The sequence below is a fragment of the Pteronotus mesoamericanus genome, unplaced genomic scaffold (assembly GCF_021234165.1).
Source record: "Pteronotus mesoamericanus isolate MK-2021 breed Mesoamerican mustached bat unplaced genomic scaffold, CSHL_Meso_final contig_74, whole genome shotgun sequence".
Classification (NCBI taxonomy): Eukaryota; Metazoa; Chordata; class Mammalia; order Chiroptera; family Mormoopidae; genus Pteronotus; species Pteronotus mesoamericanus.
Genome location: NW_026555247.1, coordinates 26021681 through 26034216, shown reverse-complemented (window position 1 = coordinate 26034216; position 12536 = coordinate 26021681). Strand labels below are relative to the sequence as shown.

The following is a 12536-nucleotide window of genomic DNA, read 5'->3' as shown; positions in this document are numbered from 1 at the left end:
AAATGGGCTACAGATATGCAGGTAGGGGATTCAGTATTTAAAAGAAAAAAAAGATCAAGAATTGCAAATGAAAGGAAACTTCAACAACTAAGACAGAAGGGAGGTCAGCAGGCAAAACATATGTCTGTAAGGCCCACATTTCCTTACTGGAAATGGGCAACAAAATTGGTCTTGAGCTTCCTAGTAGCTATGTCAGTTTGCTAGGGCCACCATAACCAAGTGCCACAGACAGGATGGTTTAACCAACAGAAATTTATTTTCTCACAGTTCCAGGAGCTGGAAGTCCAAGATCAAGATGCTGGCAGGACTGGTTTCTTCTGAGGCCTCTCTCCTTGGCTTACAGATGGCTGCCGTCTCACATGGCCTTTCCTCTGTGTGTCTGTGTCCTAATCCCCTTTTAGAAGGACACCAGTCATAGTCCTTCTCACTCACACATGTGAGGCCCACTCACACGACCTCATTTTAACCTTAATCACCTTTTTTAAAGGTCCCACCTCCAAATGCAGTCACATTCTGAGACACTGGGAGTTAAGACTTCAACCTGTGAATTTGGTGGGGGACACAACTCCGCCCATAACAGCAGTCAATGGTAGCCAAATGTTAGTCTGTTATAGGAGTCCAAGGATTTGTGAAACAAACCAGAGCGTTTTCTCAGCAGCAGCACTGAGTCGTGAGAGAATATTTCCCCTTTGGCCCTTGACCCACAGTTGCTGTGTGCAGAAGTAGTGGACGTAGCTCACAATAGCAGCTGAGCGTCATGTGGCTGTCCACCCCGATGTCCCACTATAGCACATTAACAAAGTTGAATTCCATGAAAGCATCCCATAAGAAGCTCACATAGCCTTTGCTAAAGAACATATACCAACTTCCCCAGGAGAAGTTCAACTCCAAGGGCCCGAGGGGTCCAGGAAAAGACTACATGGTACAATGAAAAGCCCCAGCTTATGAGCTGGGCTCTGCCTTGCAGGTGGGAGTTAGAAAAGCTGAGAGGGAGAAGGGCTGGTTTTCCGGTGGAGGGGGAAGCCTTAAGCAAAGGCCGGGGTGGTGTGGACCAGCGTGCTCACCAGCCTCGCCTCCTCCCTTGTCTAGCATCCCAGAGCTGGGTGTCCCCTTCTGGGACCATGTCCTCTAACCCCGGTCTCCTTCTCTGTGTCCCTCTGCAGGGCTCTGGCTGAGACCATGGCCAATGGCATTGACGAGCTCATCGGCATTCCCTTCCCCAACCACAGCAGCGAGGTGCTGTGTAGCCTGAACGAGCAGCGGCATGACGGCCTGCTCTGCGACGTGCTCCTGGTGGTGCAGGAGCAGGAGTACCGCACCCACCGCTCCGTCCTGGCGGCCTGCAGCAAGTACTTCAAGAAGCTCTTCACAGCCGGCACCTTAGCCAGCCAGCCCTACGTCTACGAGATCGACTTTGTCCAGCCCGAGGCCCTGGCAGCCATCCTTGAGTTCGCCTACACCTCCACACTCACTATCACTGCCTCCAACGTCAAGCACATCCTCAATGCCGCCAGGATGCTCGAGATCCAGTGCATCGTGAACGTGTGCCTGGAGATCATGGAACCTGGAGGGGATGGCGGGGAGGAGGATGACAAGGAGGACGATGATGATGACGAGGATGATGACGATGAGGAGGATGAGGAGGAGGAGGAAGAGGAAGAAGATGAGGAAGAGGATGATGATACGGAAGATTTCGCTGATCAAGAAAACTTGCCTGACCCACAGGACATCAACTGCCACCAAAGCCCTTCCAAGACGGACCATCTCACAGAGAAGGCCTATTCAGACACACCCAGGGACTTCCCGGATTCCTTCCAGGCCAGCAGCCCTGGCCACCTGGGTGTGATCCGGGACTTCTCCATTGAATCTCTGCTGAGGGAGAACCTGTACCCCAAAGCCAACATCCCCGACAGGAGACCCTCCTTATCTCCCTTCTCCCCAGACTTCTTCCCACACCTCTGGCCAGGGGACTTTGGTGCCTTTGCCCAGCTGCCCGAGCAGCCCATGGACAGTGGGCCACTGGACCTGGTCATCAAGAATCGGAAGATCAAGGAGGAGGAGAAGGAGGAGCTGCCCCCACCCCCACCCCCACCCTTCCCGAATGACTTCTTCAAGGACATGTTCCCAGACCTTGCCGGGGGGCCGCTGAGCTCCATCAAGTCAGAGAATGACTATGGTGCCTATCTCAACTTCCTGAGTGCCACCCACCTGGGGGGCCTTTTCCCACCGTGGCCACTGGTAGAGGAGCGCAAACTGAAGCCCAAGGCCTCTCAGCAGTGCCCCATCTGCCACAAAGTCATCATGGGGGCCGGGAAGCTGCCGCGGCACATGCGGACCCACACTGGGGAGAAGCCATACATGTGCAACATCTGCGAGGTCCGCTTCACCAGGTGCGCATCACAGGCCCCAGGTGGGGGGTCCTGCGGGGGCTGGGAGAGCATCAGAGGTTCTGGCGATGACAGCAGAGAGGGCCATGGGTCGGGGAGGGCTGGGATGGAGAGAGAAACCCAGCTCAGGGGAGGTCCAACTGGATGTACGTTAAGTTCATTGCTAGAAGGTATGCTGGGCATTACCTGGTGCAGTGATTTTCAAGCTCTTTTTAGGAGCTAAAATTTTCTTTTAAAAAATATTTTCTTAAATACAATATTAGGTGGAAGGCCACGATACAAAACAGATCAGAGTAGAGCTGGTTAAGGCAGCAGTGAGGGGCCTCAGCACCTTGCTGGCTTGCTGGCTTGTTTGCTTGGCTTCCCTCTCCCGTTCCCCACTGGAGACCCACGGAAGCCATTTGCGTTTCCCCCGAGGAGTGCAGCCCCTTTGTTTCACTTGGAGCCTGTTCAGCACGCCAGGGGCTGTCCTAAGCGAATTCCATGTGCTGTCGCCCCAGCCGTGCCCAGGAAGATGGGGAGGTGCTATACGGCCTTTGTTTACAGATGGGCACTCTTCTCCCAGTGGCTGATCGGCCACTCCTAAGTGCAGCTAGAAAATGGCAGAGCTGGGACTTACTTGTATGACGGCAGAATCTGTGGCCAGAAGACTACAGAGACCTCTGAAATTTTGTAGCCAAAACTGATGGGTGGGGCGTGAGAGTCAGGTTTGTCCACTGTGGGGTGTTGATGAGCCTTATTTGGGGAAACTGTGGTGTCTTGGTGCTGCTTGCGGTCACTGGTGTGAGGCTGATCTTCCCAGCCCTGTCCATGGTGGGGAAAGTTCTGGTAGGTGGCCTTGTATCAGGGCTTGGTCATTTCCATGTGTCAAATGTGGACAGAGACTGGCGACTATCTGCCCTGTGACCGTGACTTATGGGACGACATCCTTCCCAACTGTCCTGTGGAAGAACTCACCCTGAGAGACCCACGCCTATGCCCACGGTGCTGCTGTGACCCCGTGTCCTCTTGGAAAGTCACCTGTGGAAATAGCTAGGAGCTCATTCTTTTGATTTTCTTAAGTGGACGCAAAGCTTTAGCCTCTAAGGATAAAGCGAAATTTGAATCATGTCAAATATTAAATCAGGGTCACATATTTCAGAGGGGAAAACAAGTTCTATAAAGTAATGAGACCTACTCTTTGGGTAGCTTGGAACTCTTATCAGAGGTTTCCAGAGAAGGGTATCAGAGATGCGTTCCGGCGACAGTGGCATTGCTAAAATAGTTTGGCAGGCTCAATCGGCAACTGCTCTGAAGGACAGTGCGGTTTCCAAGGTGGCCTTGGAGTCCCCACACAGCTGCTTCTGGGAGGGAGCCCCCAAACAGAATGTCTCCATATGCTGTGAGCTAACAGTGGGGGGAGAATCTCCAGGTGCAGAGCAGCTGGACTGAAATGCCCAAGAGTCACCTGCCCTCAGGTGTCTTTCTCTAAAGGCCCTGCCTCTCTGATGCTGCCTTAGGCGATGCTTCCCTCTCCTCCCACCCCCACCCTCTCCTGAATCCACTTAGCCCCAAAGGGCCCAGCTGAACACCTGACCAAGGCTGACGAAAGCCCAGGACACCAGAAGGAAGATCAGCCACAACACAATCCAATGTCAAGTGCAGTTCACTCATTTCCAGCCCCTGTGAGCCCAGCCCCAGGGAATGACTTCAAAGAGTTGACCCTCTTCACCAGCTAGATCCAAGAAAACCAGCCCCTGAGCAGCTCAGAGCAACCCCTCCTGCCATCCAGGGCCCAGCCCCTTAATTTTCGTGCCTGTCCCCTATGCCGATGGCTGCCAGAGACACCTCTCCTTTCAGGGGAGACTCAGGTCTATGGCCTCAAGTCCCCATCTTTATTCCTTTCCTGTTCCTGACCTCCAGGCCTCTCCCAAGCACAGCTTTCTGTGTGGATCAGGCCAGTCCTTGGGCCTGGGTTTCCCCAGGGAAAGTTAAACGTGAGCAGTCACTGCAGACAGACTTCTTGCCCTCCTGACACTGGAACATTCTCTGAGTGGGCTCCTGGTTTGAGCGGCGATGCTGGGCTGTATAGGAGGGCCGCATTCCAGACCCTCCCTCCCGGCACATTCCTGATGGTCACTGGGTATGGAGGCAGGCGAGGCGGGGCTCTGTGGCTGCAGCCTCCCCTCCCCTCCAGGTCAGGTCAGCCTGCAGCGTCTGGCCATCCAGCCACCTGCCCTGCCCTCCGCAGCGGATGGGCAGCTATGGGCCCCAGGCCTGTCTCGGGCTGAAGCAGCTGCACTCCGGCCTCCATCAGCACCTCCTCCTCCCCTCCCCCTCCCTCGTTCCCACTGGGCTCTGAATCCTGAGAGGGATCAGAAGACCTCTCACCTCCTTTCTGGGAGGCTGGGGAAGATGTGCCTGCTCCTCTGAGTAAGGGACTGTGTGTCTCACTGTGGGCCGTGGCCATCCGTGTTGAGTACCTCCTGACCCCGCTCCCTGGCACATTCTTCAGAATCACTGGTTCCTTGCTTCCCTCCTGCCACCCTCCCTGGCCCTCCCCTGCAGGGATTCCTTTTGGTTGTTGGAGATGCCACCGCTGACCTGTCCAGGTGGGGGTTTGCCGTAACTGTCTGTAGCTGAGACCCTTGCAGCCTTACCCCAGGGACCTTCTTTGTGGCTCGCTTGCTACAGCCACCATCTATAACACCATCCCTCCCTCCCCAGCTGGAGGCTCTTCAGCAGCCATTTAAAGCAGCAGCTGCTGCCCCTTTGACTCAGAATTCCCAGACTCCTTTGCAAGGCCAAGCCGCGCCCTGGGACTGGGTCCCCAGAGGCCGAGGAAGCCCGGACCGGCTGCCCTCAACCCTCCTCTTGGACACTTTCCCTTTCTGAATGTCGACCGAGCCTCTGCTCTCTGGCCTGGCCTCTTCTCCTTTCACCTTAATACTGACTCACCTCCCATCCCTCTTGGAGGGCACAACCCTACCCCGGCAAGGTGGCCCTTTGGCACATGCTCCAAGTTACGGCCTCAGGCGCCAATGCCCAGAATGTCCACAGCCCATGAGGACATCATTCCCAATGACTGCAGCAGCCAACAGGGAGGAGGGGCCCGGGGGTTCCTTCCATCGGAGCCTTTCTGACCCTAAGGCCTACCTGCTGCTTTCATTCTATGCTTCTCCGAGAACAGGGACCAAGACCTCCCCCACTAGGTTGCTGTCTATTCCGTGGTGTCAGGACCTGCACTTCTGAATCAGCTCTGGGTTCCAGCCAGTCCCACCAGTTGTCCCAGCCCTGGCTTTTCCAGATGGGAGCACCCCAGCCTCCCCAAGCAGGGACTCTAAGACTTCAGCCAGACTGCGTTTCTCTGGCCCCGCGCTATCCCCTCTTAGCTCTGGTCACCGCTCTGAGGCCCTCCACCTGTGCCTGAGCCTGTGGTCACACTCTCCAGGCACGGTCCCTCATCACCATTTTCGCCCTGGAAAAGGCCGGCGTCTGTGCCAGCTGCAGAGAGACAGCCTCTGCCAAAACCGGCCCCAGGGGCGCCACCTTGGAAGAGAGACAGGACCCAGCACAGAGGGAGTCTGGATTAAGATCCCCCAGACCCTCCTCATCAGGAGTCCCTCCAGTCCCAGAACATCTGGAAGCAGGGCCAAAGGTCGGCCACAGGGTCTGCCAGACATGTCAGGCCTTGAAAAAGGGGAGTGAGTGAGCGGGGAAGATGAGAAGGCGTTTGTCCTCTCTGCATGCAGGGGGCGCTGCTGCCCTGGGTGGGCATTTCCCCTGCCCTCCCAGACCGTGGGTGGCCCCTGGGTTGCCCCTCTGCAGCCCTCACCATGGCCAGTTGGGCGTGGCCCTGGGCCGTGAAGGCCTCAGGAGACCCTTAATTCCTCCTAATATCTGTCACATTAGTCCTGGAGGGCAGGCACCTCTGGGGGTGGGGAGACCCCCCTAGAGAGCATGGCTGGGCAGCCTTCCGTCCTGCAGCCGCCCTACAGCCCTGCTCTCAGAGGTGCCCCAGCCACGTCTGGCCTGACAGGTGATAGAGGTGCGCAGCTGCAGGACTTGCGAAGGGACCAGCCCCGAGCAACAGAAATTCCATCCTGTCCCCGGGAAAAGATGGGCAGCCGTGGTGCTCTGAGAAGGCGCTCTGTGGTGAGCCATGATCTCGCAAGTTTCCACCGGATGCCCTACCAACCCCCGCTCCCCCCAAAGGCTGCAACTTCCAGTCCTCGGCTCCCGCCTCCCGCGCGAGCCAGAGGCTGGTCGCTCCTGCTGCCTGCAGCGCCTGCTCTCCCGGCAAGGCCAGGAGCCTGGCTTCTTTTTTGTTCTATATTTTCCATTTAGTCCTCCCACTCCTGGCAGCTCTGGGGACCTTATTAAGATAATGTAATGTCATTAGCAGTGGCAGCAGGAAGAGAGTTGGTCTCAGACCATCAGGTTACCCAGAAGTCTGGGAGAATGGTGCTGGGAAAGCATTAGCCTGAGCGGGGGCCCTTGTGGGGGCCGAGGACCCGAGGCGAGACCCGCGGCCCCTTCCTTTCACCCAGGGGGATGAGCTCATGAGGACGGGCGCATCGTTCTCCATGATGAATCCTCCTGGCTGGCAGGGGGAGTGCAGATCCAGGTTTGGGTGCATGCACGTGACCTGGCAGGTCTCTGGTGCAGGATACAGGAATGAGAGGGCAGACAAGGGAGTCGGGCAAGAGAGGATTGCGTTGGATTTGGAGCTGGGGGTTCTGAGAGCCGGCCCTGCACTAGCAGGTCATTGGTCAGTCAACAAATGATCCAGGAGCATCCATTCTACATTCAGTGTTGCCCACGGAGCAGGATACAAAGCATCTGGCAGGTTCTTCTGAAAGCAAGTAACCAGGATCCTCTGTGCCCCATGCAGAGCGAGGGCCTAGAAGGCAGCACCTGGCACTCAAAGAGCTGCTTGAATGAGTGGAAATAGAGCTCAGCATCTCTCAGTGCACTGTGGCACCTTAGAAGGAGGTCAAGAGTGAGCATCAGCAACCCCAGGCCCAGGGGCTGGTTCTGCCTCTAACCAGCTGGGTGACTTTGGCCAAGTCTTCTCCCCTTTCTGGGCCTCACTGTCCCCATGTGTGACCTGAGGGGGTTGGAGCAGATACTCCCTAAGTGCGCTCCCAGTTTGGTGACTCCATTCATATATGGCCCAAGATGAGGAAAGCTACGGACACCTGGTGGCGCCCTCTGTGCCTTCGTTTCCTCCTGAGAATGATGGAAACACTGCCTTCGTAGGCCTCAGGGAGGTGAGGCATCACTGCCTGGTGCATGGGAGGGGCCTGATTTGTGCTCACGTACGAAGAGGAATGTCCCGGAGCCTGGCTTCCTTCCCTGCATCAGCCACAGCCAGTACTCCTTGCCCATGAATTTTCTGCCTCCTGCTTCATCTTCTCCTCTGGATGCCTAACAAGACAGGGCTCCAGGAGCCAGGGACAAGGAGTGCACAAGAGGTGCCTAAGGGAGTCAGCAGCACAGCGACAGCCTGTGTCCTGGAAATAACATGCCTGGAAAATAAAGGCAGCAAAGGGGCCCCTGGACAATGCTCCCGTCTGCCAGGGGCATCTGGGTGGTTGAGCAGGGGCCACAGACAGGGTGGACAGAGAGGCTTGGCCCCAGGGCTCATGACCTGCTGGGAGGCAATGCTGGTGCGTGGGGCCACTAGGGGGCAGGAGCAGATGATGCTGACACTTCTGTTGCTCCCTCCTGTCCCTGCTGCGATCTTGCTAGAGGCACAGTGTTCAGGTCACATGTGCTCTGGGAGGGCAGGGCAAAGGACCACACCTGAGTGGCCAGGGAAGGGTTTGTGGAGGATGGCCCTTAAGTTGGACCTGGAAGGGTCAGGGGGGTTGAGAGTGGGAGACATTTCAGGCAGGGCAGTTTGCAGAAGGAAACTCAAGGATGAAGGAGATGGGTGCAGGGAAGAGGAGGCTTGGGGCGAGGGGCTCGCAGCTGGAAAGAAGGAGCTAGCACACTTGGATCTCTCGTAGGACCCTAAGGATAAGGCACTGGTGTCCCAATGTTAACAAGATATACCCAGAAGGGCAAGGAACATTTGTATAAAGGACCCATGGACATGGACGATAGGGTGGGGATTAACTATGGAAGTTGGGGGGGAGGGCGGGTGGAGGGGGACAAACGGGGAAATAATTGGAACAATTGTAAAACATTGAAAAAGAGAGAAAGAGAGAGAGAGAGAGAGACCCAGAAGGGGAAGAAGCCGGGATTCATCAAGCATCCATCCCATAATATGGCAGGCTCTGCACTGGGGGAGGTGGGACTGGGAGGCCAATTCGTGCGGAGTTGACTAGAACACAGCCTGTAGGGGGAACAGCACATCCACGTGGGCTGCGGGTGCAGTACTACATACAGGCAGGGGCAGGCTGGCAAAGTAGGTGGCGTGATCTTTTCTTCCAGCTTTACTGAGATCTAATGGATATATATCATTGTATATGTTTAAAGTATACAACGTGATGATTTGATAAGTGTATGTATTGCGAAATGATTGCCACAATAAGGTTAGTTAACATTCATCACCTCACATAGTTACCTTTTTAGTGTGGGTGTGGTGAGAACAGTTAAGATCTACTCTCTTAGCAACTTTGAAGTGTACACTGCAGTGTTGCTAACTAGAGTCACCTGAATGTAGTCACCTTGTAGCTGGCAGGGGTAAGCTTGTAAAGGCCTTGAAAGCCACGCTAACAGGTAAGTTAGCACATAGGCCCCTGGACAGAGGAAGCCTCGGGAGACTTGAAGCAGGACACAGGCCTCCGGTCCTGAAGGGAAGTGACTGCAAGCTCAGCTGCTGAGGTCAGGCTAGAACTCTTCCCGTCTCCACGAGCAGCTCCGGCTCGTGAAGAGCAGGAGTAGAAGCACTGCGTGTCCTGTGGTGGTGAGGAAGGAGCCCTGGGCTGGGCGCCAACAGGCCTGAATTCCAGACCCAGCTCTGCCGGTAGCCTCTGGGTGACCCCGGAGAGTGTCCCTCCCTGGGTTGGCGTTGGCCCACCTGCAGCGTGAAGGGTGAGCCCAGGCCCCTGGTTCTCAGTGTGGTCCATGAACGAGCTTCAGCAGCAGCATCTGTCACCTTGTTAGAAGTGCAGGTTCTCTGTCCCCTCTCTCCCAGACCTAGTGAATCAGACTCCTGCGAGTGGGGCCCCGCACTCCGTTTCACCAGGCCCCGGGACTGGTTCTGATACACGCTCGAGCCTGAGACCCACTGGCCCGATGCTCTCGAAAGCCTCTTCCTGCTCAAACACTCAATCACCTGGGTGAAGTGAGGGTCGCAGATACTATAAGGGCAGCGTGTGGTGGGTTGGGGAGAGGAGCGTGGGATGTCACAGCAGGGTACTGTGCAGCCGGCGCAGCTGGTGGGTTGGGGGAGGGGCAGCGCCAGGGGAAGTGGAAGAGACGGGGGTCTGGCGTGCGGAGGACACCACCGGCCAGCTCACTTCCCTCTTTCTGCCCATCCCACTCCCCGCCCCCGCCTCCACTTCCCAGGCGCCCTCCAGCCTGCCTTGTGGGCACAGGTGGAAGGGGCAGATCTGTCCTCTCTGATCCACCTCCTCCCCTGGTCCCCGCCAGGGTACACAGGCTGTCCTGCCCCGCCCCTGGGGAACCAGTCTGAAAATGAGAGCCAGTGAGACCTCTAGTGGCCAGGGGACCCTAGGAGACCAGGACCTCTGCTCCTGCTGTCCTGGGGTTATGGCGAGGGTGGTTTATTTAAATCTGGGGTTTTAGGGCGGACTCCTGAGCTCCACATCTGCTCCGACCTCAAAGCTGAGCCAGAAATTACAGGCAGGCAGACGTTCCACCCAAGCCACACCTGCAGGGAGGAGGTGGGAGGCTGGACACAGAGGGGCTTGGCCCACGGGGCTGGCCGGGGAAGGCTTCAGAATCATCCCGAGAGGAGCCTGCGCAGCCCAGCTGACGCTGCCTCAGCCGGGCTGCAGGCCTCCTCCAGCTGGTTATGCCGGCTCCATCTCGGGGAAGAAAACCCTGGGATGTCCACTTTCCCCTCAGGTCCACTAGGAGGTGTGTTGAATCTAGCGCAATGCAAACCCAGATTTCTCTTCATCAGGCCTGGACAGTAGGAATTGACATCTGGCCCCAGGTTCAGCTCTGCACAGAGAGGTTAAGTAACTTGCTTAAAGTCCCTCAGCATGGTAGTGGTGGGTCTGCAGCTGGAGCAGGGGCTCCCAAACCCCGATGCGAGCCCCACCCCCACCCCCACACCACACCTTACCTCTGAATAATGCTGCTTAAACCCTGAGAGGCTTTGCCGTAGATTAGGCTGCATTCTTGTTGCACCTGGCTCTTTTGTAAACCCTAGAATTATCTGCAGACAAAGAGCAGAGCCCAGGGCTTGGGATAAGAAACCACAGCACAGGAGACTTGAACAAGGTGTGCCGGCTTCTATAGCCTCCCCGATTAGCCCTGAGGACAGACAGAGCTCTACAGCCCGTCTGGGATGGGCTCAGGGGCTCTGGGCAAAAGCAGGGACAAACTGGAGGGAAGTGGGCCTGAAGTTAAGGTGCAACTCAGTATTTGAGGTTACTGCCCCACTGAAGGACTCAGACAGACTGCTGACTTTTGGGGATGTGTGTCAGCAGTGGGCCTGTTTTCCAGCCCATGAGACGGATTCCTGACAAAGCCTTGTTACTCAGGGCTTCCTAGTAGAAGGGGTTCTGGCGTGGAAAAGGTCTCTCGGGACATGGCTCTTTCTCCAGCCCTCTAATCCAGGCAACAACCACACCTGTTTGGGGTGGGGCAGGGGTTGCAGGTAAATCCTAGCTTGGGTGCCTTTCCTCGGACTTGAGACCATGGCTCCATAGCAGGTTCTGGAGGAAGGGGGAAGGGGAGCAGAGGGGGTTCCCTGCAGTGACTGACTTCCGCTCTGCATTGCAGGCAGGACAAGCTGAAGATCCACATGCGGAAGCACACAGGGGAACGGCCCTACCTGTGCATCCACTGCAATGCCAAGTTCGTGCACAACTACGACCTCAAGAACCACATGCGCATCCACACGGGCGTCCGACCCTACCAGTGCGAGTTCTGCTACAAGAGCTTCACGCGCTCCGACCACCTGCACCGCCACATCAAGCGCCAGAGCTGCCGCATGGCGCGGCCGCGACGAGGCCGCAAGCCCGCCGCCTGGAGGGCCGCCAGCCTGCTCTTCGGGCCTGGAGGCCCGGCCCCGGAGAAGGCAGCCTTTGTGATGCCCCCGGCGCTGGGCGAGGTGGGCAGCCACCTGGGCGGGGCCGCCATGTGCCTCCCGGGCCCCAGCCCCGCCAAGCACTTCCTGGCGGCGCCGAAGGGCGCGCTGAGCCTGCAGGAGCTCGAACGGCAGTTCGAGGAGACGCAGATGAAGCTGTTCGGGCGCGCCCAGCTGGAGGCCGAGAGGAACGCGGGGGGCCTCTTGGCCTTCGCGCTGGCCGAGAACGTGGCCACAGCAAGGCCCTACTTCCCACTCCCCGACCCGTGGGCCACGGGCCTGGCTGGCCTCCCTGGGCTCGCGGGCCTCAATCACGTGGCCTCCATGTCTGAAGCCAACAACTAGGCTGGTCCTCGTCGGCCCCAGTCCAGCTGCCCTGCCCTCTCTCCCACCAGGCCCACCCTGCCCCATCCAGTGGATCTGAATTTATTTCAAAATCACAAAGAAAAGCATGAAAAAATGTAACATCAGCAACAATGGTATTTTCTGGGCCCCCCGAGGCAGCTGCCTCCCCTTTGCTTGTGTCCGAGATGGGCATCTCCCCTCAGCGGGGCCAGCTTCTCCCTGACTGTGCCCTGTGTGTCTCTCTGGCTCTCACCCAGGAACTCACCGGGCCAGGCCGGCCTCAGCAGAGGCCCCACACTGGGTGCCCGGGAGCACTTGGGAGCTGTGCATGCAGGGAGGTGGCTGGGCCAGCGGCAGACCAGAGGGAGCAGGGGTGAGGGGAGGGGCCTGGGGACACACGCCCTGCCTGAGTCCCACTACCCTCTAGCAGAGTCCCAGCTGACGCTTCTCTGATGGGTCATTTTTCCAGTCCCCAGAGGTCCTGGGGTCCTTACGGGAGATGCCCTATTGGCAGAGGGGCCTCCTGGAGTCAGGAGTGAGGCTCTGGAGTCCAGGCCCGTTTTTCCCTCACTGTCCTGTGACCTTGGACA

The 12536-nt window shown here is 57.3% G+C and overlaps 1 protein-coding gene across 1 annotated transcript; it reads left to right on the top strand.

Moving 5' to 3' along the window:
* Positions 1–1179: 1179 nt before the first annotated feature.
* On the top strand, positions 1180–12123 carry ZBTB7C (zinc finger and BTB domain containing 7C). Its single transcript, XM_054583864.1, has 2 exons — positions 1180–2390; positions 11295–12123. Exons 1-2 carry the CDS (start codon positions 1180–1182, stop codon positions 11944–11946), a joined length of 1863 nt encoding a protein of 620 aa, XP_054439839.1. The 3' UTR covers positions 11947–12123.
* Positions 12124–12536: the final 413 nt, after the last annotated feature.

What these genes read in the sequence shown, in the direction of transcription:
- ZBTB7C (XM_054583864.1), top strand. Translation starts at nt 1,180, where the DNA reads ATGGCCAATGGCATTGACGAGCTCATCGGCATTCCCTTCCCCAACCAC. An exon ending in TGCGAGGTCCGCTTCACCAG is followed by an intron (nt 2,391 to 11,294) that starts GTGCGCATCACA and finishes TCTGCATTGCAG; the next exon opens with GCAGGACAAGCTGAAGATCC.